The following is a 27,542-nucleotide window of genomic DNA, read 5'->3' on the forward strand; positions in this document are numbered from 1 at the left end:
AAAATCAGATAAAGTTATTTTAACATAATTCCAGATACATTTATTACGAAAAATAAATTATTTTTAGTTTGTCTGTTTGTTTTTGGAATTTCGCACAAAGCTACTGGAGGGCTAAATGTGCTAGCCGTCCCTAATTTAGCAGTGTAAAACTAGAGGGAAGGCAGCTAGTCATCACCACCCACCGCCAACTCTTGGGCTACTCTTTTACAACGAATAGTGGGATTGACCGTCACATTATAACGCCCCCGCGGCTGAGAGGGCGAGCGACTGCTTAATTTATCTCAATTTCTAATTTTATAAAAACTTTACAAACTTCCTAAAATTCTTTTATTGTCTTACAAACCAATGTATGTGTAACATGTACTGGTAGCTTCACATAATCTTCTTTCTAACCAATTTTTGCTCCGTGTTAATACAATTATTCAGGCTTTGACCAATGTGTGCCAACTTAAAGCGATAAGTTTAACTTCTCAGTTTTCTATGTTTTCCTGGAAGTAGTTCTGGTTGTAATTTTTCTAGGTTTTATGTTGATGAAAATATACACAACACCTTCCTTGACACCGTTAATAAGAGTGAACAAAAAGATTTTGATTTCTTACTGTGTTAATAAAAGTTAAGAAACACAGCAAGTTTATTACTTTATTTCTTGTTTTATTTATTTATATAGGAGAACAAAATAATAACATTTCTTCATTCTTGTGTTCATATAAAGCAATTTATTTTTACTCGTTCATTTGACAACTTCTAGGTGGAGTATTTGTTTGTTGGACAGATGAAATAAAAACTCGTATTTTTACAAATAATAAGAAACTGTGCTCCTGTACCTTTTCTTTACACAATAAACATTAGAAGTGCAATAATAATAAATAAAGGTACCTATACTGAAAACAAAGACATACTGTTTTCAAGAATTCTGACAATAATGTTTATATAGTTTATTCTAATGTTGAGCAGCATACAAAATTGACAGTTCTTCGAGGTTAGATATGACAGTAGAAGGAGCCGTCCACGTATCACCCTGTATTACTGTGACAAGTTTAGTGCCGATTGGTCAAGACATGAAGAAAAGTATTTAGTGCAATAACGAAGTTTCATTCTGCAGCTCCCGAATATGAAATTAGAATAGGGTCACCCCGTCATGTAATCCTATACCATTGTGTCAAGTTGTGATAATTTAGTTGTTTTCCCGAAATTAGATATATATTAAAAAAGACATAAGAAATCTCATATATTTGCTTAACACAGCCAACTTTCGTAGTAGTTTGATTTTTGGTTTACTTTTCGCGCAAAGGTACACGAAGGCTATCTGCGCTAGCGGTCCCTAATTTAGCAGTGTAAGACTAGAAGAAAGGCAGCTAGTCGTCACCACCCACCGCCAACTGTTGGGCTGCTTTTGAACCAAGGGCTGAAAGGGTAAGCATGTTTGGTGTGATAGGGATTCTTAACCGTGACCCTCAGAGTGCGTTATCCACCTGGTCATACCGGATACAGTATGGATACAGATAATAAAATTGATTGGTCTCACATTATTTCAGAACGTATTTAATCTTTAACTTATATTTCATAACCATTGCTGATACAATTGAATAAAAAAAAAGGAAAACGCAGGTTCCATTAATAATTGTAACTATTCAGACACAAACTTTAGAGAAAAAAACATTAATTTCATCTGGAAATTATTCAATGTTTCAAAGCGTAGTTAGTGGCGGATTTAAGGTGCTATGGGCCCTAGATCCCAGGTAATTTTACATAGAACAAAATTATCAATGGGCCTTCATTAAAACTATTGGCTTTGGGGCTGAGCCTCCTCTAGCCCCTACCTAAATAAGTCACTGAACGTGCGTACAGACAAAAAATGTACAAATATGTATTTTAATTGTTTATGAGAAACATTACAATATTGCTGCTGTTATACGTCTCCCGCTAGTACAGCGGTAAATCTACGGATTTACAACGCTAAAATCAGGGGTTCGATTCCTCTCGGTGGACTTCAGAGATAACCTGCTGTGGTTTTTCTTTAAGAAAACATACACACATACTACTATTATAAAGTTCACAATAATAAAATTACATAATGTAGTAGCTTTCGCCAAAAGACTGTAGCCAATTGAATTCCAATGGTAATGTCAAATTGAGTGAGCCAGTGATTGGTTTTGCTAGAGCTTGTTGTAGTTGGTATTTACTCTGCAGCAATTGGAAGTGAAGAGACATCCGTCCTAGAGAAATAAACAAAAAATAAAATAACACTTCGAGTGAAATAACAAATATATATATGAAGAACTTTAACTTTTAACAAAACTGTAGCCTTAATTTGTATTATTTTTATACGATTAAAATTTTCTAAATTTTTTTTAAAGAAAATAACTTTAGACCATAAGGAATTACACTCTGTTACTGGACTTTACAGATGTTAAAAACACATTACGCTGTCTGGTACATTATTGTTAAAAACACATTACGCTGTCTGGTACATTATTGTTAAAAACACATTATGCTGTCTGGTACATTATTGTTAAAAACACATTATACTGTCTGGTACATTATTGTTAAAAACACATTATGCTGTCTGGAACATTATTGTTATAAACACATTATGCTGTCTGGAACATTATTGTTAAAAACACATTACGCTGTCTGGTACATTATTGTTAAAAACACATTACGCTGTCTGGTACATTATTGTTAAAATATCAACACGCTAAAGAAACCAAGGTTTTGAAATCCTAAAACTATAAGTAAACGTATCGCTTAAGCTTCACAACAATAATATGCACTACCCATGCAACATATCTCAATATTTCTAAATCGTTTATATACTGAAAAACGAAGGAGAGGCTTAAAAAGAAAACTTTTACATAAATAATTGTTTTCCAGATATTAACACCTATTCCAAATGCACATAGGTGGCGGTACGGGGAAAGAGGGCACAGGTATTAAAATTTTGATCTGGCAGCAAAGTGCTTCTTGAATGGAGAATGTTGATATGTCACTGTTTCATCTGTCAATCCAATAGTGATGGTTAACTCAACAAATAACGTATCCCAAAGTTAAATTGATTTCGATTTGTGAGAAGGCAAACTGTGCTTTCTTGACTAACGAATTCGCTTCCCCCTTCCGTTACTTTTAAAGAGACGAGGCTGGTAATCCCCCGCTGGTAGAGCGGGTCTACGGATTTACAACGCTAAAATCAGGGGTTCGATTCCCCTCGGTGGACTCAGCAGATATCATGATGTGGCTTTGCTATAAGAAATCACACACACGAAGCTGGTAAATTAAAGAGAGTGCAATTAATTGACTTATGATTTTAATAACGACACATTTATTTACATATGACCTCGTTCATACGAGAAGTAATTGAATATAGTATTAAGTTAACTGGATATATATATTTTGTTACATAATTCAATATGGTGCTAGATGAGTGTATATGTGCTTTCTTATAGCAAAGCCACATTAGGCTAACTGATGAGCCCACCGAGGCGCATCGAACCCCTGATTTTAGCGTTGTAAATCCGTAGACTTACCGCTACACTAGCAGGGAACAGGTGTTAGATGAACTGGACATAACAGGATATGGTGTTAGATTAATTAATTATGCATTTTCTACACATATTGTGCTGTCAAATGAACTATGCGTAAGTTTAGGATCATTTTATTTTATAAAAACTCACCTTAATATATGAGGGCATTTCTTGCCAAAGCGCTATATTTGGAATAATTTCTTTTCCTTTAGCGCCAACTATACAAATATTATACAGGATCCCAACGATAAGGTAAACTTGAACCGATATAAAAAATCTGCATTTCAAGGAATAGATAATAGTGTAAGTACAAAATAATAGTAAAAAACATGAAATATAACACACATACGATATGTTTATATCATACTTTACTTTCTCGTGCTTATAATTTTCTGTTACATTTTTAAAATATTAAAAAAACGACCTTTATTTTCATGATTTCTAATCCTAATTACAAGAACAATCGGTGTTATTCGGACATGAAAAATAATTTGTTGCTCTACTAAGAAATTCGAGAAATAATTAAACGAAGACGTAAAACAAGTGTTGAATAAAAATAAATGTATATTATGGAAACAGAGATCGCTTATTTATTGTCGTTAATACATACTTTTAAAAAATCTAACATAAGTCAAAATTATAAATGAGTAAGTGGAAATAATTACTCTAAAAACAAAACTACTACAATTGTTTAACGTTCGGATTCTAATCTGAGTGTCATTTGCATTACATCAAATTATACTGTTTATGAGAGGACGTGTAATATTTACTAACGGGTGAGGGTCTTCCACCTGGTCAAGAACATTTTTCGAAAGAAAAACCTTGCTTTCCTTATTAAGCCAAAGTGTTACTTTATTTGGAAATCCATCTTAAAGGGGGTTTCAACCCTCTATTCTCAATCGCCTCTACTGTCTGTTTGGTGTCTTTTATAACATCTTACTAGAATAATACAGCGACAATAGTCATTAGTTGATCAAGTTACACGAATTTAATCAAAAATTTATTATATTCTGCGGCTTTTTATAAAAGTAAATGCCAAATATAAACATAAAGACACCGGCTGCTTTTTTTACTGCGAGTATTGCTCCCCAGCAGTACGTCTAGAAACTTACAATGGTTGAAACCGGGTTTCTATATTTGTGGTGAGAAAAGTCCAGTGTGTAACTTTGTGATTATTACAAACAAATAACCAACCAACAGCGAATATTACGTTTTGTTGAAGATTGATACGATACTAATTCGTTATTGTTACTTACATTAGAAGCAAAACACTACCAGTAGATAATCCTGAAGAGCTATCCTCGTTTGAGATTTGAAGACAAACTTCCTTCCCATGTAAAGTCATTGTCTGTGTATGAGACAAGCTGTTAGAAATAATAACCTTTATATTATCTACAGAGGGCTGAGATCGTAATATTAAAATGATTTTGAATACGCAAATCAGCAAGTCACATGATATCCACAGCCAATCTGAAGTGGTGGTGGAACATCGTGTTTCACAACTTTGTTCTGACTTTGGCATTTCTGAACAAGTGTGGTGTCACGAAGATTAAACTGATTGCTTTTTGGAAGAGTATGATTGTAATAACCCTTCACAACGCAAAATTTTTGTACATTCAGATGTGTTCAGATTGTGGATTTAGAATTTACAAGATGGGAATATTTCTTGTAATTAATGATAATGAGAAACAAAGGGAATACAGTTCAATTTGGGATACCAGGACCACTGAGAAAAAGACCTGCAACAAGTCGTACACTAGCAAGGTAAACGAGTGCGGCATCTTATAACAAGTGAGAATCCATAAACATAAAGGTCAGTGGCAACATTACCCAACATAATCAAGAAAGATTTACTGTCTGGAAAAGTGTCATAAGTTGAGTTTACGTAATTTACTTCCAGGAAAGGAAAATCAACTGCTAAAAACTAAGTAAAGATACATATCCGAGGAGAAATGACAGTAAGAGGTGGAATTAACAAAGCGTGTATGTATGTATCTTGATATAAGTAAGAAATCTTGATTCATTTTACATTGAACAATTATTGAAAAAATATTCAAAAAAATGGTACAGGCATTTCACAAAATTTGTAAAATAAATTTATTATCATAACTGGATACTGCATCAATTAAATTAAGGATAAGGAAAATGTGTAAAAAGGTCAAAGTGGATACTTCTTACTACCACCCAATTGGTTTGGGCCTATTGCCCACACAGAAACGAAGCTAACAAATATGGGCTCACCAAAATAAGGTTGACATTTATATCTCACATTCAACTGTCACATATATCAAGTAGCTGGAGAAAGAAAGGGGCATTCAGTTTATTCCTTACAGAGAAATATTGATAAAGCCACTGGATGAAGCATCTGTGGATTTCTGTGTTATCTGCTTCGGCAGTCCTTATTATTGTATAATAAATGGATTACGTAAAGTCCGCAGTAGCATATGGCGAGCTTTGGACATGACACCGTTACGAAAGAGCTTTATGTAATGCAAGTTATATTACGAGGATATTGTCAAGATGCACGGTTATCTAATAGTGCTTTACAGACATGATAACATTGACTTTAAGGATTTGGCAAGGCAACAAAATCGTTTTAATATTATGCACTCAACCCTCTGTAAACAAATCATGATAAAATCAAATCTCAAACAAGAATAAAATAAAATAATTATTACAATGAGAGCTACGAGCTATTTTGTAATCTACTACACCTGGTTTCTCGGTTATTTTGAATGACCCATGTTTGACATTACAAGTGAAACAAATGTTTACGTAACAGTTTCCTTTGTGATATAATAACCGATCTATTCATATATAAATATTAAAAACATGCCCACTTTTCCTTTACTTATCTCATAAGCTTCGGAGCACGATTACAACATCCTCCAAGTGAAATAAAAACTCACAGAAGTAGATTAGTTCAAAGTTGCTTGTACTTCACATTTTTAGTGTACAAAATATTGATTTGCATGATTAACACAAGAATTCAGCTATTAACTTTTTTCTTTCGTTAGCCGAAATATCCCGGTGACCCAACGTCAAGTCTGAAGGTTTATAACGTTAAATGTCGGGTTTCGATACATACAGTGGCAGGACACAGATAGTCCATTGCGCAGCCTTGCCCTTTGCAGCAAGCAAACAATGAATTGAAATAGTTATATTTTAATTCTCAGGTTCATATGTTAAAGTTATCGTTTATAATTGTGTGTGTGTGTTTACACGTCTTGAGCTCCTATTTGTCCATCCAACTAAGTGTTTTGCCTCGAAGGAAATTCGAAGTCACAGTCTTGTTGTATGTTCCATTCTTCAAAACCTATTTACCTGGATACATGTTAGTTGTCGCAATCACTCGTTAAGTTGGTACATTTTGTTCTGGTCGAGAGGTAAAGGGAATTGAAGAACGTGTTTCACTGTCGGTGGAATGTTCTATACGCAGTATGTAACACCGATTTTTAAAAAAAAATAAACAAAAATGTCCTCATTCTATTTCCATATTTTGGCTCGGCATGGCTAGATGGTTAAGGCAATCGACTCGTAATAGAAAGATCGCGGGTTCGAATCCCTGTCACACCAAACATGTTCGCTCTTTCAGCCTTGGGGGCGTTATAATGTTTTGGTCAATTCTACTTTCCATTGGTAAAAGAGTAGGTCATGAATTGGCGATGGGTGCTGATGACTAGCTGCCTCCCATCTAGTCTTACACTGCTAAATTTGGGACGGATAGCGCAGATAGCCCTCATGTAACTATACACGAAATTCTAAACAAAAATATCTACATTTTAGTTAATTAATAATTCTTCTAGAACATAGTACAATCATAAATACCCATAAATAATGAGCTTCATTCGTTAATCATTTAGCGTGACCTGTAGGTTAGCGTTCATACACTTTGAATCCAAGGTTTCATTGTTCATGGCTTGTTGCACCACAACTCACCTCGCATTTTGAGGTCGAGAGTGCCTTATAACAGTGAAGTGTAAACCCTACTATTCAGTCAGACCAGAGTAGTCCAAGGGTCGATTGTCATCATTGTTGATTAATTGCCCTCCATCTACATTTTTCATTCAAAATTGGGGAAGGCTAGCACAAGTAGTCCTTGTGCATCTTTGACAAAAATTCTTACACTTGTCCACCTACTGGCGATAATATAATTTTTTCGGGCATGCGATGCATATATTCTAAAATCAATAATCTTTAAGAAAATGCACATTTAGTTGTTTAACTATTAAAACACAATTAGAATATTTTTCTCATTGCATCATAACAGATAATGCTTAAGAAATATATAAATGACTAACATTTGATTATAAAATCGAGAGACAACCTAAAAAAGAAAAAAAAACTTACAAAATTCATAGATGTATTGTCTTGGCAAGGGTCACATTCTTTTACACGCAACACAGGAGCTGTTGCAGACTTGTTACATTCAAGAAAGACCAATAAATTCCTGAGGGGAAAATGAATGTACATGAGTAGTTTTGAAAAACAAAAGTATTTGAAGCACATTCTGTATAAACTGTTATAAACCTGAAGACGCTCAGAACATCAGTATGAAAAACACATTTAGACTGAGAACGAAGAAAGGTTACTATTCATATGACAGGATTCTCCTTGCTTATATACCCCGTCTTTTTCCAAGTTCTTCGGCAAGGCCTGGCTTGGCAAGGTGGTTAAGGCACTCGACTCGTATTCCGAGGGACACGGGTTCGAATCCCTGTCACACCAAACAGGCTCGCTCTTTCAGCCGTAGGGGTGTTATAATGTGACGGCAAATCCCACTATTCATAGGTAAAAGAGTAGTCCAAGAGTAGTCGGTGGGTAGTGATGACTAGTTACCTTCTCTCTAATCTTACACTGCTAAATTAGGGGTGGCTAGTGCAGATAGCCCTCATTTTGCTTTGCGCGAAATAAAAACAAACAAACAAATAGTTCGGCAAAGTATTTTAGCATTTCATACACACAATGTCATTGTTGTTTGGTTTGTTCACTTTCGTGCAGAAGTATTCGAGAACTGTCTGCACTAACCGTCCTCAATTTGAAAGTGATAGACAAGAGGGAAGGCAACTGGCCAATACTACTCACCGCAATCTCTTGTACTACTCTTTACCAACGAGTGACGGGTTGACTGTCATATTATAACTCTTCCGTTTCTGAAAGGGTAAACATGTTGAACGACGGGTTTCGATTGTGCGACCCGCAGATTGTTAGTCAAACGCCCTAACCATTAATTGATAGTCACACTTATCAATAATTGCAATTACTTGATAAATGTCCATGCACAAAAAACAACAACAATTAATTTTAATTAATAATTATATTTTGAAAATTATTGTAAGTAATCATAACAATACCAACATCAAGTTTTCTTCACGATACATATTACACTTACTGTGAATGAGACGGAGTGGAAACAGAATAGTTAAGAGCAATGGCGCCGGTAGTAGTCTTCCAAAATTTCGGATTCTGTAAACCTATCACTTGCTGATATGTTCCTTTCATTCTACACGCCTGTAAAAAGATTAGTAACAAAACTGGTTAAATGTGTTGTTTGCATGTATTTTTACTTTCAAACAAATTTATCGATTAAACTGTAATTTCGATTCTCTGTTCTTCAGAACTTAAATATTCTTGAATTTTTTTAGATGGCTTTATTCTCTGAATAGAATAAATGTGTCAGTAACGTATTCCTTATAGGCTAAAGGCTTACATTCATACAAACACGAACTCAACCAATTAGGATGAGACACAACTAATTAGCTAAGATGGGAACACGTGGTGAACTTATAGCGGAACCGTCAGTTTGAGTACATGTCATATAATTAAATACAAAATGAATTTTTTGGCCTAATTTCAAGCAGTTTCGAAAATTGGATTTTCTTCAAGCCGTAAAACGACTACTTAAATTCTAATTACGCCATTAGGTGGGGCGTTGATGTATAAAATCTCTAAATCATATTTGGTTTTTATTATTATTTCAGTACACTCATACCTGATTGTTACAAAATAAATTTAATTTGTTGGTTGTTCTAAATGCAAAACTACACCGTGAGATATCTGTGTTCTGTTCACTTCGGGTACGAAAATGAGATACGTGGCGTCGTAAGTCTAAGGACGTTCTGTTAAGTCACTGAGAGGCATTAATTTAATAAGCTTATAAAATTATTAGCTCTTACTGTAATTTTCATGATGAAGTAATTAAAATAAAAACATATTGGATCAGAAATGCCTTCCTTCTATTGTTCATTAACTGAAGTATTTTTTGAATATTTTAAGAAAGGCTACACTCCCAAGATTCCAGACTTCAACGTTCCCAAATCTTCAATAACACTGATGTCACCTTTCACTGGTTCTCATGGCAACAAACTGAATAGAAAAGTCAGGAACTTATCCTCTAGTCTGCCTAAGCGTGAATTTCAAAGTGAACAAACGTATATATATATATTATTTTCAAGAACAAAATACCTTCTTCAAAATGGTCACTGGTGGTGTATTTTTACATTCTTACAATATGACCACCAAGGAGCATGCGCAAACAGCTACCTGAACACAAAATGTAATGAAAAGCCAAATATCAAACATTTTAAAATAATACACTCAGCGAAAGATGAATACACGTTATGGGAGAACCAAACCCTGTTAATTAAAAAGCAAAAAAGAACCAAAGCTTAACAACGCCATTGAATCTCAAACTATGATCCACTTGTCATGACTGAGATAAGTAAAAAAGGAAAAATTTGATGCTATCGAGAAACTATCAGATATTGTTTCTAAATATTACTTTAAAAGTTTCTAATACATTGGCAAGTTCTATCCTTTTCACGACAACCATAGTCAATGCTTGTAAAATAAGTTTTTTAAATGCTTAAATACAGTGCAATTATCCAAACTTCTAACTGCAAAAATCAGCAAGCACCAATAGCGTGTTTTTCTTGTAGCAACGCCATATCAGACTATTTACTGTATCCATCAAGGGGAATCGAACTCATGATTTAAGAGTCATACATCCGTAGACTTACTGCTGTCTCAGCGGAGACCGCTGATGGCGAAATAAAAGAAGGAATATAGTGAGAAACGTGTAGCATACAATATTTCTTCATAATTATATATGATTTTTCTGAACTTTTCTGTTATTATTAGAAGGAATAAGCTCGTTCAGTAAAATGTTAATATATCAAGAAAAGTTGTATTGTTGTTTTTGTGCAGCGTTTGTTCCTAAGATAATGTTTCAATTGCACTTTATAAAAACGATTTGTATTTGTTAATGTAGTTCTTGTTACTACAGGTATGATGGTGTTGGTGTTTTGAATTAAGCACAAAGCTACACAATGGGCTGTCTGTGCTCTGCCCACCACAGGTATCGAAATCCGGTTTTTAGCGTTGTAAGTCCGCAGACATACCGCTGAGTCACTAGGGGGCCTGCAGGTACGAACAATATAGTGTTTTAATATTTCGTTCACAACAAATTTATGATCATACCAAAGATTTTAAGTATAATTTTTTTTTTTTACATAGGCAATAAACATGTACAAATAAAATTATCAATTACAATTGACCTGTACTCTATTCCTGCACCTATAGACAGTTATTAGTTCTTACTGTAATTTTCAATTTTCAATATAAAAATACTTCATTAAAAATGCCTTTACCTTGTTGTATCTCAATAGACATATTTTTGGACATTTTAATAAACATTAAAGAGTCCAAATTTCAATGTTCCGAATTTATAAAATATATTTGACCTGTATTCTATTCCTACAACATTAGAAGTTGAATTATTTCACACTACACCCTTAAACCGGACATCTTTATTATGCTAATTCGATTTTCTAGCGTTAATTTTTCCTGAACGCCTCAATGCACATTGCGCATCTGTTTCAACAGTACAAAGCTGCTATTTTTGATAGATATATGACTGAAGAAGACTATTCAAGGGAAAAAATATTCGTATGCCCAAATTCTTAAATGATATAAGGCTAAATAACATAACATTTTGAAGAAATTATGGTTTTCTATGTTCTCCATGAAGGCAGAGAAGCTCGTACAACGTAGTTTAGGACAGCAATAACTCAAATACTGCAATAAGACAAACTAAAACAATGTTTTCATTATTAAAGTGAAAACTATAGTTGCGATAAAGAATCCCCTGAATAAAGAGAATAAAAACTTTAATGACCATGTTGGCTATATATTGTAATACCGTAAATAAACTGATACATTTGCTACGTTTGTTTATTTGTTTATTGTAAACATAAAGTTACACAGTAGACTACCTGTGGTATGCCTATCAAGAGTATCCAAACCGGGCTTTTAGTGCTATAATTACACATACTCACTGACGAGCCAGTAAGAACAAAATAATAAATAAGAATTGAAAGATGGCATAGGTCTCTAACTGTTCCTCCGAGTAAATACTGTTATTTTTGTGAAAAAAGGTGACAAAAAATCTAGAATCACACTAATTGACCCAATACCTTCTCTGGTTTTATCAGATGCACTGATGACTGATATTAAGAGTGGTGCCGTAATAACTTGAGGAACACCAGGATAGGTACTACGGAGCTAAATATGAATTATCTAACTCTGATTGGATTGAACAAAGACAAGATACAGTGTAAAAGTAAAGAGAATAGAAACATTTATTGGGCAGCATCACATAATAGAGTTAACAAGTGAAGTTTGGTGATAGGCTAGAGATCAAAATTTATTTGCCTTTCACAGTTTGTTGACTTATAGCCTGATACAATATTCTATAATGTCACCTCTCTCAGTGCGCATGCGTTACCTACGTCAGACATAAAATTACATAATTATTACTATATCTAATATTGTTTCTCTTATTTCCATCATTTTTGGGTTTGGCCAAGTAAAGACCGAATCAATGAACCCAGTATGATAAATGATTTTCAGGTCTCTGCGCAGGAATTTAAATTTGACCATCATTTGAGGGGGGGGGGCAGGTTCAATACACACACACTTATATATGTATTAGTGTGTGTGCGTGTATGTATGTATGTATGATGATCACACACATATACACTATACTGATAGAAATAAACCGTTACGCCCACAAAACTGACTAACTTCGAATGTATATAGTGTACTGGGGACGCCCCTTCCCTTGCGTACTTTCCTGCTGATTAGTGATTAGTTATAATAATGAAGTAAGAACCAAAGAACATTATATTACTCGATGTTAAATGTATAATTTATTATATTAAATATCTGATAACTTTATTCTGCTATTAATAACAAATAATTGTTACATTACACTGCACAACAATTGTTTTGAAAAGTTTTGCTCCCTGAAAAGTTGTTGCTCATTGTGACAGGTACCTGGTGGAAATGTACAAATATGGTTTTGATTTTGCTTCATTACGTAGGAACTCTGAGAAATAGACAGTTAACTGTTTACCGACAATAACGTATTTAATTGCGTTTATGTTTCTAATACCATATTAAGTTCAACATAATTAAAAGTGTTTTGCTTCTGATTTTCGTTTGTATTCAATGTCCGGTGCATCACGTTGCAGTATCCAACAGTAATTAGCAAGTATTGACGGATTCCAGTTACCCTAATATCGTTTTTCCATTGTAGTAATGTTCTGGTGAAACCTTTCACCGTGTTCGTCACTGACAGCACCGAGATTTGCGGGAAAGAAGTCCAAGTTTGAGTGGAGGGAATGAATTTTGAGTGACATGTTGCATTCATTGTTTTGTATGCTTTGAGAAGTTTGTCACCGGCTGAATGTAATGTGTGGCTCTGTAATTGCCAAGAAAATTGTCAACAACGTCTTTGAAGGCTTTTCAGGCAATCTTTTCCGGCCCAACTAACAGATCTTCAAACCGCTTGTCACTCATAACATGTTTAATCTGAGGGCCAACAAAAATGCCTTCTTTGATCTTGGCTTCAGTTATTCTTGGGAAAATCTGTCTTAAATAACGACAACCTTCGCCTTCTTTGTTCATTGCTTTCACGAAATTCTTCATAAGTCCCAATTTTATATGAAGAGGAGGCAAAAAAAATCTTTGCCGGGTCGACAAGCGGTTCATACGCCACATTTTCCGTCCTGGAACTAACTTTTTAAGGAGTGGCCAGCTCTGTCTAGAATAATGTGACTCTTTGGCACGACTGTCCCATTCACAGATGAAACAACAGTACTTTGTATAGCTGAGCTGCAGTCCCAGTAACAGAGTAATGACTCTCAGATCTCCACAGATATGCCAGTTGTACTAGCTGTATTGGATGTGCTTCAGCAACATTTCCATGTTCTAGTAGGTTTCTTTCATGTGTGCCAACAGGTATTTAAGGGTGAACGTTGTCAATGTGTAACAGAACAGCTTTGAGGCTTAACATTGATGAATCAATAAAGAGACGCCACTCTTGCGGGTCATGGTTACAACCCAAAGCAGAGAACAATTCTTCGATGTCAACCCAAAAACATAACTGTCAACTTGTGCAAAGAATTTAGTTATATCATCTTGGCGGCTTCGAAAAACAGAAATTTTCGTACCTAGTGACAGCAAACACCATTCCTGCAGTTTTGAACCCAGCAATTGAGCTTTTGCTTTTGACAGATCCAAATCTCTGACCAGATCGTTTAATTCTGACTGTGTTATGACTTGTGGATCGCCTTAGGAGCACGGTTCAAAATCCGAATCAATGCCACTGTCAGTTTCCTGCATTGTAGTTTCTTTATCTGGTTCGTCTGAGGTCCATTCTGCTGGTGGTTTCGGAATTGGAAGACTGTCGTCATGTGGCACGGGTCTCATTGCTGAAGGCAGATTAGAGTGTTCAATTGACTTCTTCTTTTGGGCAGACACATTAGTTAAACAGAAGTAACAGTCCGTCACATGGTCTTTCTGTTTTCGTCATATCATCGGGACAGTAAACGGCATTGCCTTTCAAGTGCCTCTGAGCCAAGCTCTCAGACAGACAGCACAGGTCGCACAACAAATGTGAGACGCCCATTCCTGCTCTTGATCACCAATTTTACAACCGAAGTGCAGATGATATGCTTTCTTCATAAGAGCAGTCATTAAGCGTCTCTGATGAACAAGCGTATACGCGCCACAAATATAACAGAATGTATTGCGGCTGTTACGACATTGACGAGACATATTGACCGACACCAATCGTCCTGTAAAACATCTATAACATCTAACTTACTTGTTACAGTGCTACTGAGGCAATGCTATATTCTGAAACAATACGTAAACACTATAAGGTATATATTAATCCAATGAGCAGCATTTGTGTATGCGAACCACTTTTATAGCCTTCTGAGAGAGTGTCAAGCTGGCTCCGGCATGCCGAGGCATGCCCGCGCTGCATACTTCCACAGAATAGCTTCCAACCTGGCCTGTTTCATGCCTGGATATGCCCAGATTACACAAAACATTGTTCATAGGTCTCTTACAGAAACGAAAATTTTGGGACACAAATATGAGAAAAAAACATGACAAAACTGAAGATTTCGATGAAACAGTACGTGATGAGTAAATCTGGATGTGATTTTCATGATCAGCAGCCAAAATTCTATAAGGAACACCCAAAAGTGTTCAAGAAGCAAAAGCTTTGTTGTGCAGTGTTATTGGAAAAAATAATACTGTTATTAATTAGCAACTGTCGTTTATCTAACTTCAATAGTTTCAAACTTCCACTACAAAATGATAATAATAAACATGCATATTCAGTCAACAGTTGTGATAAAAACATCTAACGGTGTTAACATAAATGAATTATTGATTTTTTTATTGTATTTCTAATGACCATATATTATGGACAGTGCGTTTTAATTTGACATGTTAACTATGTTCTGCTTTAGGAAAATTTATCCGTTTTTAGCTTTGTTTGGAAAACTGTCGTATTTGGAGAATTTAGGTTCTATTTAAGCTATACTCCTTGTGCTTTGCGTAGATTTATTGAATATCAACACTTTTGGTTGATTAGTTAATAACTTTTAAGATGTATTATTTAGAAGCATATTTTAGTTATGGAGAGGTTTATATATATATATATATAAGAAATAAGCCTTAAACTTGTAAATACTCCTTTAGTATTGGGTGTGATTTTTGTTCTTTTTCTGCTATTCAAAGTCACAAGTAGGCGAAACAAAATTAAAGCTCATCAATCGTAAGGAAGTACAACATATATCCACCAAGCAATCCCTTCACGGCCAATTTGGACACTAGAAAAATTGCGAAAAAACAACAATAAACAAAACCTATCTATATCACTGATTGGGAACTACGAGAAAACATCTTTTTATCAAATTTCATATAAGTTGGTTGATATACATATGAATAGTTCATAAAAACCACAAATTATGTTCTCCTTGCTGAAAAATTTATCAAAAGACCAAAATTCCCAAATTGTCTATATATCTCTTTGGGATCTGCAAAGAGTATTCAAATCCAACGTCAAGTGATCGAAAAAGTTAGGTAATTGAATAAAACCACTAAAATTATGGTTTTAAGCAACATTTTGATCCCTAAAATGACGAAAAATAGGTGCATCTCATATTTTTATATGTATATGTATGGGAACGTATCTTTATATCAAATTTCACATAAATTGGCCGAAATCTGGCAGAGTATTTGTTAAAATATCCTAAAATGATGCTTTTGTGGTAACGTGACCTTCTATTATTACTAAAAACGGGTAAATACACCATTTCTGTTTAAATGTGAGGAACGTGTAGAAAAGCATCTTTGTACAAATCCCATGTAATTTTGTCAAATCCAAATTGCCTGCAAACTCCAAGATATGTTTCTTTTGTGAGTTTTAACACTTCTAAAAAGACTCAAAATGAGCAACACTAAATGTTTTATATGTCAGTATGTTGAGCGCATGAAAAAATATATCTGTGCCAATTTTCATCTGGATTGCTGTAAATATGGCCGAAATGGAGCCAAAAATATGCATTTGTGGGGTTGTTTGACCTTTGATTCCATGAAATCCTTAAAACGACCTAGAAAAAGAATAAAATTGAAAACGTACTGGGGTATTTGAGAAAATTATAATCACATCAAGTTTCAAGTCAGTCAGTCAAGAAATGAAGGAACAGCATTCGGTTAAATTTACCGTTAAAAGAAGAAACGGTAGAAAAACAATATGTTTCCCTGTAGAAACACAATTAAAGTAAAGCGAAGTTGCAGTTGATGATAATTACGTTTGTGTGTCTTGTGTTCAAAGCACTAACTTCCTTCCACTACCACAAAAGATAACCTTAGGCCTAATAAAGAATTTTTTTTTTCTCAAAACATTTTATGATCTGTATCCGCGTCTGTTTAAAAAAGCTGTCGCTTAGATTCAGGAGTTTCTGATCATTCCGGGTGTACTATAACATCAAAGACAGAAGCTTGACACTTTGATAAGCTTACAGATAACTTTATTGTGTTAAAATTAACAGAAAACATGTCAAGGAAGTACCTAAATACGAGACAGTGGGTAATGACAGGAAAATATATACAACAGTTAATGCTTAACGTGAATATGATTGAATTAACATTGTGGTGCATTTAGTGAAATCACACTATTTCAAATACACAGAAGCTCAACAATAGTAATACTTACAGCTACATTTGTATGGGGGAAACTTTTGTTGTCTGCATTACATGGAAAGCTATAGCAAGGGTTATAAAAGTAAAACGTTGCGTTATCATTTTTCTGTGATGGTTTTCCAGAAAACCTGAAAAAGTAAAATGTAAAAAATCTGTGTGAAAAAAATATTCTCGAGAAAAAATCAGATAAAGTTATTTTAACATAATTCCAGATACATTTATTACGAATATAAATTATTTTTAGTATAATGTGAGGCTCGGCATAGCCACGCGTCTTAAGGCGTTCGACTTATAAACCGAAGGTGGCGGGTTCGAATCCTGGTCGCACCAAACATGCTCGCACTTTCAGCCGTATGGGCGTTATAATGTACGGTCAATCCCACTATTCGTTGATAAAAGAGTAGCCCAAGAGTTGGCGGTGGGTGGTGATGACTAGCTGCCTTCCCTCTAGTCTTACACTGCTAAATTAGGGACGGCTAGCACAGATACCCCTCGTGTAGCTTTGGACGAGATTCAAAAACAAATAAACAACTTCTCAATTTGTGAAAAAAAAATTCCTTACGTGGTAGAAGAAAATGAATATTATATTCTAAACCTGTGTAGATGAATTAGAGAAATAGGTTTATAAAACCAAAATAACTTTTATGAAGTTTAAGTTCGCAGACCTGTGTAATTATCCTATGAATATGCCACGAATTCATTTCATGTATTATCTTCATTTTGATAATGTATTATCTTCATTTTGATAATGTATTATCTTCATTTTGACTTGGTCACAAAGTAATTTACCAAAGTGTGACTACATCGCCTACAATGATCTTCCTCTTTATTGGTCAAGGTTGATTCTGCAAAATTTATTTATTTCAGCTAGCTATGAAATGTGAGGTTAGGGAATACTATTGAGTGGTAGTACTTGCTCTGTCATTTTTTGGGGCTATACACCAGCAAGTAAATAAATAACGTTTAAAGAGTTTAAAAAAACCTGACAAGACCAGACGGTATTGTTCCTGTGTTTATTAAGTAACTCTACACCATCAGGGGTCGTACTTCGTAGAAATGTATTTCAAAATTTTACTTCGTAACTGGTTATACCAATGTTGAGATAAATAATGTTGATATTTAGAAATTACATAAGTTAACGGTAGTTGTTAAATAAATATATTTATAAATTAATGATATTTGATTTGTTTTTACAACGATGACAACTTCGAAGACTATCGCACTTTTCATTTTGCCCTGGCCTGACATGGGCGTTCGACTCCCATTCTAAGGGGCGCGGTTTCGTATTCCTGTTCTACCAAACATGCTCGTCCTTTCAGCCTTAGAAGCGTTACTATGTGACGGTCAATCCCACTATTCGTTGGTAAAAAAGTAGGTCAAGAGTTGGCAGAAGGTGGTGATGACTAGCTGCTTTCCCTCTAGTCTTTCACTGCTAAATTAGGGACAGCTAGCGCAGATAGCACTGGTGTACCTTTGCGCGAAATTTAAACGTTTTTCAATACAGATACAAGTTACTGTGTATACTGTTCCAACGTTCGACTTGAAATATGTAAATTAAGTGGCGGCGTCAGGATATTTTCGTTGAGGGGGCTGACGTAAACTGTGGAGGGGCTTCCCAAAATGCCATCAACATGAAGTATAGATGGTAAATTATAATAATGTAAATACCAAGGTACATTTCAGAAAGGTGTACTATTTTGAACTGCGTTTTCAATGCAGTTTTCATTGGAAACTCATACTCTGATTAATAATTCATTATTACAAATTAGAAATAATCTGTTTATTAAAATATGCTTATATGTAAAAGAGGAAGCTCACCTAAGTTCCACCCAAGGTAATACATAATAATAAAGAAAATCAAGATTAGCTTAGATTGAACATTTAATATACCATTAAGAGTAAAGCTACAAATCAAAAGAAATATAACATAAAGACATAGTTTACATAGCAGAAACGAATTATCCCATGTGAAGTTAATACACTCTGAGGAAACGTAAGGTCACTATCAGTCTAATTATCTTTCATCATATTGTTTTTATGGTCAATATTACTTCAAAAGAATGCTCCTGTTCTGGTGATTGGCAGCAAATTTTGGATGGCTGATACACAATGCAAAATGATCTCACAAAGGACACAACACCGGCTAAATGCTTCATAGTTTTGACATATACAAAATACACTTATACATGCATGCTATGCTTTACTTTTCAATAAAAGATAAATGAAATTAATGGGTAAATAGCTGTGAAACCTTTGGTTTATCAAGTAAAATCCCTGATGATCTGTTGTAACTTGAAATCAACGTGGTTGTCTAATCTTCGTCAAACCTCAAGATAGAATGGCATTACACAGGGAGCGGCAATACAGCGCATGAGTTTCAGTGCATTCAGTTCGTTGCTATGGGACGCATGACACATACTTCCGTCTTAATGAAGACGTTATGTTCTACAGATCTATGTCTCTTTGATGTTAATTGTTAAGCAACAACGACGATTGTGTCTTCCATATTTTATGAATATATGTAGGTAACAATATTAGGGGGGTGGGGGGGCTTGGCTCTTTTTAGAGGGGTCAAGTCACCCCAAACCCACTCTTGGCGCCGACACTGTACAAATCACAATACATATAGTGGTTAATACTTTAATATAATTTTTATAACCTTTATGTGATTAAAGTAATTAAAAAATTATTATTTAGTTACATTTTGGAGTAACAGAAACTGGAAATCGTATTCATGACACTTTAAAGGAGTGTAGGATCACGTTAAATCTTAAATACCAGTTAAAAATATCGCTTTCAAGAGGTAAACTTACTGTCATTGAGTATAATGTGAAAATAAAAGAAACAACAAAATTAGGCTTACCTTCTCCAATATAGTCATTTATCACTGCCACTTATTAAGTTCTGTGGTGCGAAAGATCCAAATAGAAAATGTACACTTTTAACAATACTTTTATTGGTATAGGTATTTTCAATGCCAAAATCACCTTAATTAAACAAAGACTAACTAGCTAGTTCAAAAATCGTTAGGGTTCAGGCATAGCAGTTCAGTTCATAGTTTTGAACTTTTTTTTACAAAATGGAAAAAAAAAAAATTGGCAGTAGGCACTGACATAAGAACAAAATAATGGATTGATTGCCACTTATATAATGCGCCTTTAACTAGAAGTACAAAATGATCACGTTCGGAAAATAAACCATTCGCCAGCAATTGGAACCTTACTCCATCACTCCTATTCTCACTTACACTAGTTATTCTTGCCATGTGTGGGGTGAAGAGAAACAGCAGTTTCTGACAGTGAACGAAATCATAATTTAACCAAAATTCCTACCATGACCTAAGAGAAGTACAAAATGTGTTTCACAGTGACGTGATTCTTTCCAAGGACCTTAGGATACGCAGCCCGATACATAAATTCCAAGGTCACGCCCAACCTGATACTTTTATTATTGACAGAAAAAAAAGTCACTAAGATTACTCGAAATATTATTTTCAAACAAAAGTGTCGCTAGGGTCTTAAGACATTCTGGACTCGGAAAGTGTTGGCTTTTCAGTGTGAAATGAACTGGGATTTGAGGCCTCTGGATTCAATCTAGGTGTGGGTTATAAGCATGCATTAACATTTAATTAATATATATATTTTAATTTAAAATATTTCTAAATATTAAATAAAAAGGTATATATATTGTTTATTGTGTTTAGGATTATGGCACGACAGGAATGGAATGGATTTATGTTAACACAAAGCTTAGGAAAAGGAAAATATATTTCCTGATAATAATTCTTGTTTAGGAGAGCACACAAAGTGTTTATGTCAAACGTAGCAGATATATACACATAACAATTTTGTGGCACAACACTTAAAACATGTATTTGTTTTCAATAAACTGACTTATTAGTGAATTAATACTGACAATTCACGCTACGTAGTTGACTATTACTCTTATAATGCACCTACAGCTGGAAATAGTTTATACAGTCCTACTAATTTAAACCTGGCACAACAGATCCGAAATTCAGAGCTCTATCCAAGGGCTAGCCCACGCAATGTAGGACAGTTAAACTGTGTTTCAGCACACCTGAGGGAAGTAAAACTAAATGAATACTGTTTTTATGATGAAGTAAGTATTTAGATGGTCTCCTATGATATACATCACTTGACCTTGTGCTATATTGAAGATTAGGATAGTCAAAGTAATTTTTAATAAAATAAACCTTTCAGTCAGCGAAGGTGTTTATTTTTAATAGTGGATTGTGAAATAAGTAACACAATAGAACAATAAAAATAATAATAAATAACTTCACTGTTCTCATGTACTCTGATTAACAGACCTATTTCGTAATGAGCACCATACTAATGCCACCAGTGACAGAATGGTAAAAACCAGGTTTCGATACTCCTGGTGTGCACATTGCGTAACTTTGTTCTGAATTACAAACAAACCATACTACCAGTTGTGAAAGACCAAAGTCATATATTGAAAAACTAATTAAAACTATCACGAACACCAGTTTCCTCAGTGATAATACCTATTTATCTTTAGACTGTTTGAAGCACTCGGTATCATTAAGTTCAACACAATTAAATAAAAAATATACAGAGGTGTCTTTATCGTTCGCCTAAGGGGAATTTATCGTTAATAAATGTTTTTTTTTTTGAGGAAATTTGACCCGTATAATGTTATTATTACTTTACGTGAACGAAGCGCATGACGTCTGTTTACTCATAATCTGAGGGTTGCGGATTCGCATCCTCGTCGCACTAAACATGCTCGCCCTTTCAGCCATGGGGGCATTATAATGTGATGATCAATTCCATTATTCGTTGGTAAAAGAGTAGCCCAAGAGTTAGCGGTGGGTGGTGATGACTAGCTAGCTGCCTTCCCTCTAGTCTTACACTACTAAATTAGAGACGGCTAGCGCATATAACCCTCGCGTAGCTTTGCGCGAAATTCAGAAACAAACAAACAAAAAAGACGTCTGTTTATCAGCTATTTAGGCACTGAAATATTAAAGATAAAATTTTGAAGTTTATTTTAAACAAAAAATGAAACAATGAAGCTTAAGAAACAGACAGGTAGACTTACCTGGGAGTGTTGTTTTTATTCCCAAGAGGTTTTAAATCAATGAAAGACCCGTTGTTTAAAACGCAACGACAACTATCTGCACTTCGACATAAATCTGCTGCGATACAAGGAATTGAAAATAAAAGTAGAGAAACGATACATATAAACAGTAAAGGAAATATATTCAAACGTTTCATCTTCATGGGCTAGCGAAAGTTGGCTTTCAGAGCAGCATTTACAAAGAGTTCAAGTTTATTAAACTTGTTAACTGAAACAATTAACTAACACTCACACTCACGTGAGTAAAAATATCAGTATACAGGTATGAACAAGCAGTCATCTTATCTCATATAGTAAAAGATAATATTCACTGTCCACACGTCACATGGTGTACATATTTTTTGTTTTTTAAGTGTGGAACTGTGCGGTAGATATCGTGTCGAAATACGAAGTTACAAAATACTGTTGCATTCACTGCTACGGTTCCACGTAATTATCTTGTTTTTAGTTTTTCAGTGCTTATATTTAAAAATCACACAAATTTTAGGATGGCAGAATATATATATATTACTAGTACTACAAAACTATAAATACGATTTTAGAAACAAAACTTAAATGATGCATTAGATCAAAAGTTTGGCTTATGCTTTTGTCTAGACGCAAAGTTTACAAATACACTTAAGAGCAACTGATAAGGCTCAGAGTTAAGGAGGAGATATGTTACAAAAGAAATGGGATTATATTTGTCAAGTGATGCCTGCAATCGACTGACATGTTTTTCAAACGTATGAAAGATGAACAGTTAGACGCAATAACGAGTTGTTTGTCCTAACAATATTGAACTGGTAGCGAATAGGTTCTCCGAAAGAGAGAGGAATATACCATTACACGTTTTTGCGTACATTAAGTTGGCCTGGCATGGCCAAGCGCGTAAGGCGTGCGACTCGTAATCCGAGGGTCGCGGGTTCACATTTCCGTCGCACCAAACATGCTCGCCTTTTCAGCCGTAGGGGCGTTATAATGTTACGATCAATCCTACTATTCGTTGGTAAAAGAGTAGCCCAAGAATTGGCGGTGGGTGGGGATGACTAGCTGCCTTCCCTCTAGTCTTACACTGCTAAATTAGGGACGGCTAGCACAGATAGCCCTCGAGTAGCTTTGTGCGAAATTCCAAAACAAACGTATATTAAGTTAAGAATTTTCATTTCTCAGCCATGGTAGTCGGTGCCATCTTGCGTTTCTGTTAAGCATGGCTTCGAAATTGTCGAGTTGTTACGAAATATTTTGTCTTTTAACTTATCACGCTGGATTCACGTATCTTAAAGGGTTACTTTTAAAATATCAAGCACATTTTTTTCTGGCAGTGACTTCTTGAAATTTGTTTTCCGAAAAGAAAGTCAAAAGCTTAATAAAACCCTGAAATTTTAACAATCTCTAGCAAAGTGTGCGCGTGCGCATCTCATTAAGATGCGCCGTCTGCTAGCCGAAAATTGCATATTACTGCATTGTTGTTGTTATACATTAAATTTAGCTTTATCAATAAAGTTTGAAAAAATGATCTTTACTATCTCGATAATATTCTTATTTGAAGAGTAAAGATCGTTTTATTTGTACTTTTTTATTTTCAAAATTTCTGAATCTCTCCAGTATGCACTACAAGTTGTGGATTACTTTGAATTTCGCGCAAAGCTACACGAGGGCTATCTGCGCTAGTCGTCCCAAATTTAGCAGTGTAAGACTAGAGGGAAGGCAGCTAGTTATCACCACCCACCGCTAACACTTGGGCTACTCTTTTACCCACAAATAGTGGGATTGACTGTCACTTTATAACGCCCCCATAACTGAAAGAGCATGTTTGGGGTGACGGGGATTCGAACCCGTAACCCTCGGATGACACGTCGAGTGCCTTAACTACCTGGCCATACCAAGCCTACATGTTCTAATAAGCTCTTTCGACTTTAAATGAATGTTTTAAACTTAAAGTTATACATCGCTGGACTGGTAAGCGTACTTTATTGACGTGAATATCGATTTAGGCTTACTGCTAATAACTTTGATTGCGGATTTTTTTAGAGCCGGGAACACAAGAGATTAAATCTTTTATTTTTAACCAGTGACGAGAGGTGGTAGCAGTAGTCACATTGGAAAACTTTCAGTTTTGTATTTTTCAAATTAGTCCTTTTTCGTTTTCTTACTGCTGTATTTTTCTTGTTCGTCATATTAGATGCTAGTTGTTTCATATTTACAAGCAGTGAAAATTTCATACCAGCCTAAAATCAAGTGTCTTCGTAAAGTTTGTTCAAATAACACATTGTTATATATATGGTGAATTCAAAGGAGTAGAACCACAACCGATACGCTGTTGGTCACATGCTCACACAAACTCTGCTATTGTTCTGTGAATACCAACAAAGGTTTGAACGTGATTCTATAATTTATTATTAAGTAGAGCAGTACTTATTGGTAGAGATCGTCAAGGCTTCCAAATAACTCAGGAGCCAAAAAAAAACAACAACACTCACCACTCTATTAAATTCCAAAGCGAAAAACCAACAACTCAGAGTATTGGTTGCAATATATTATGCGCACACACACATTTGGTATTAAATAAAAATGTCGCTAACATTTCCAGTATAACAATTTAAAAATTTCTAAAACAAGAACTTTTTTGTTTACTACCTAATTATGCACCTTACCGCGTCAGCGACGATAGACCTCAGACGGATATGGCTACCCCTACACTATTTATCAACCTCCTTACTTACCTGGTCTATGGGTATCTGCTTTTGATACTCCAAAAAATAGGAAAAATTTATAAAGATTTTTTTTTTTTTTATAACTGGTAAAAGTATTATGCACATACTTAAATATCTTTTAACTCAAATTTAATCCGATTGATGCCGTCACGTGTCGATGGATGAATAAGTGATAATATATTCATAAGTTTGTTTTAAATTTCGCATAAGGCTACACGAGGGCTATCTGTTCTAGCCGTTCCTAATTTAGCAGTGTAAGACTAGAGGAAAGGCAGCTCGTCATCATCACCCACCCCAACTCTTGGGCTACTCTTCTACCAACGAATAGTGGGACTGATCAAACATTATAACGCCCCCACGGCTGAAAGAGCGAGAGTGTTTGATGTGACGGGGATTCGAACCCGCAACACCCGGATTACGAGGCGAGTGTCTTAACTACCTGACAATGCCATACCTATATTCATAAAACTGCTGGTGTGGGTATTAAAACGTTTATTAAAATAGAGAACAACGTTTCGACCTAGACGACCTACGAAGGTCAAAATGCTGTTTTGTACTTTATTTTAATAAAAACTCTAACATCCATACCAGCCGCCTTGAGATACATTTCTAATTCAAGTGGGTTTCTCGTCATCACGAACGTATCGACCTTTTTAAGTCACCTTCAAGTTAACAAAAAGAGTTTGCAACTGACTGTTACTGAGCGCATGCTTTGGAGATGTGAGTGTAAACGGGTACAAGATTATAGGAGGCGTTCCAGTTAGATGAGATGTCATTAATTAATATAGGTATAAAGGTGTTTTTTTATATTGGTTTAGTTTTGATACGAGTTTTTGTATAAGTAGAACTTCTTTGATTTTGCGTTTGTTTATATTCACTTTACTATTTAGAGTGTTGGTGTTTTTCTATGGTTATGTTGTTCTTATTTAATTTGCAGTATTAAAAATATACTAAGGTGTTTTCTTGTGTTCTTTGAAGCTGGTTTCCATTTTTCTGCTCGTTTCTCGATATAGAAGTTGTGGCAATTGTTGCATAGGGTTTTATAGATAAAGTTGGTGTTATGTTTGTCAGTGTAGTTTTTACCCAGTATGGACTTTAGTTTTCTACCTGGTTTTTTGAATAAAATTAGTGTTTACTGGAATGTTGTGTTTGCAAGTGTTGGTTATTTTGTTGCTAATATTGAGAATGTATATATGCAGCAGCGTAAGGTGTATATTGTTGGTCTAGGTATGTGTGTGTATATAATTTTTAACGGTTTTTGAGGAAATTTGTTGATGTTGATGAAGTGTTGTTTTATTTGGTCAGTTTCATCGTTAATTTTATCGGGTGAGCAGAGTTTGTAGCTGTGTTCATTTGGTTTCTTAATATGTCGAGTTTTTGTTTTGTTTCCGGTGTTGGGTCTCAGAGAGTGTTTAGTCCAGTATGAAGAATTTTTCAGTGGATTTCTATTTCGAATTGTGTATCGATTCTTGTGATCTTCAGATTGAGGAGTGCTATTTGGTTAGATCACAAGAACCGATACACTGCGCTTCCTCGTCAGTACATATTCATGCGCTGACGTCATTATTCCGCGAGTATTTGCTGGCTTCCTATATTTTTAACCATATTACTAGCTGTGTTGATAAATTTGTGAAGATTTGGTTTAGCAGCATGAAATTTACAGTCTTGTGAGGGTTTCAAGTTCAGTTAGATCCTTTGATCCATTTAACTATCTATTTAACTCATATAGCATTTTTCCATGCTTTTCAAATGTCTCACACTGAAGTGTATAATTCACAAATTATTTTGGTCCGGCATGACGAGGTGGGTTAAGGTGCTCGACTCGTAATCTGTGGGTCGCGGGTTCGTATACCCGTCGCACCAAACTTGCTCGCCCTTTCAGCCGCGGGAGCGTTATAATTTACGGTTAATCCCACTATTCGTTGGTAAAAAAGTGGCCCAAGAGTTAATGGTGGGTGGTGATGACTAGCTGCCTTCCCTCTAGTCTTACACTGTTAATTAGGGACGGCTAGCGCAGATAGCCCTTGAGTAGCTTTATGCGAAATTCAAAAAACCAAAACAACAATCAAAATATCATAATTTTTCGTTTCTTCTTATTCTAAATTTTTCAAAATAAAACTGCAGGTGTAACTCAAACATCTCTAAAAGAGCTGTTTTCACTACATCATATATTAATTTGTTTACACTCTCGGTCTGAAATGTATGAAGCCTTTCCAAATAAAGCAGGAAGTAATACTCTTACCATATCTAGTAATTGTCGTTAAATCTACTGTCTTGTAGCTGCCATTTTTCAGAAGTGCAGAAAAATACATGTACATCAAGTTCACAACGTTTAGCTAACTGTACATGATTATTTCTTTCTATCATGCCAGAATTGCGCTGCCTTCAACTCATTATTAATTATTTTCTAATTCTAGATCTAAACGTTTTTTTCACTATTTCCAAGTGTTTCATTTCTAATTATATCGCAACAACTTCTAAATCTTCAACATGAGAGCCTTTACGAACGCTACTTGCATTTTTCACATTTTCTCTAAGCTGAAGGATTAAATAATCATCTACCGTGATAACCACGGGCTTAGTTAAAACATTACGTATCTCTTCTTCTTTTCCTAATGACTACCATGTATTA

General features: G+C 35.0%; 1 protein-coding gene across 2 annotated transcripts; it reads right to left on the bottom strand.

Annotated features, from left to right (window-relative positions):
* Positions 1–911: 911 nt before the first annotated feature.
* Positions 912–22,473, bottom strand: LOC143246386 (uncharacterized). Of its 2 annotated transcripts, XM_076492997.1 has the most exons (7): positions 22,176–22,468; positions 17,101–17,215; positions 8,914–9,032; positions 7,872–7,971; positions 4,778–4,869; positions 3,672–3,798; positions 912–2,216 (listed from the first exon to the last, which is right to left on the bottom strand). In XM_076492997.1, the coding sequence occupies exons 1-7, from the start codon at positions 22,355–22,357 to the stop codon at positions 2,157–2,159; spliced, it is 795 nt and encodes a 264-aa protein (XP_076349112.1). In that variant the 5' UTR covers positions 22,358–22,468; the 3' UTR covers positions 912–2,156. The 2 variants fall into 2 exon arrangements, with proteins under 2 accessions (XP_076349112.1, XP_076349113.1); XM_076492998.1 differs by lacking the exon at positions 3,672–3,798 and having other exon boundaries at positions 22,176–22,473.
* Between the last annotated feature and the right edge of the window lie 5,069 nt (positions 22,474–27,542).

This window comes from Tachypleus tridentatus, chromosome 3, assembly GCF_004210375.1.
Source record: "Tachypleus tridentatus isolate NWPU-2018 chromosome 3, ASM421037v1, whole genome shotgun sequence".
Taxonomy (NCBI): domain Eukaryota; kingdom Metazoa; phylum Arthropoda; class Merostomata; order Xiphosura; family Limulidae; genus Tachypleus; species Tachypleus tridentatus.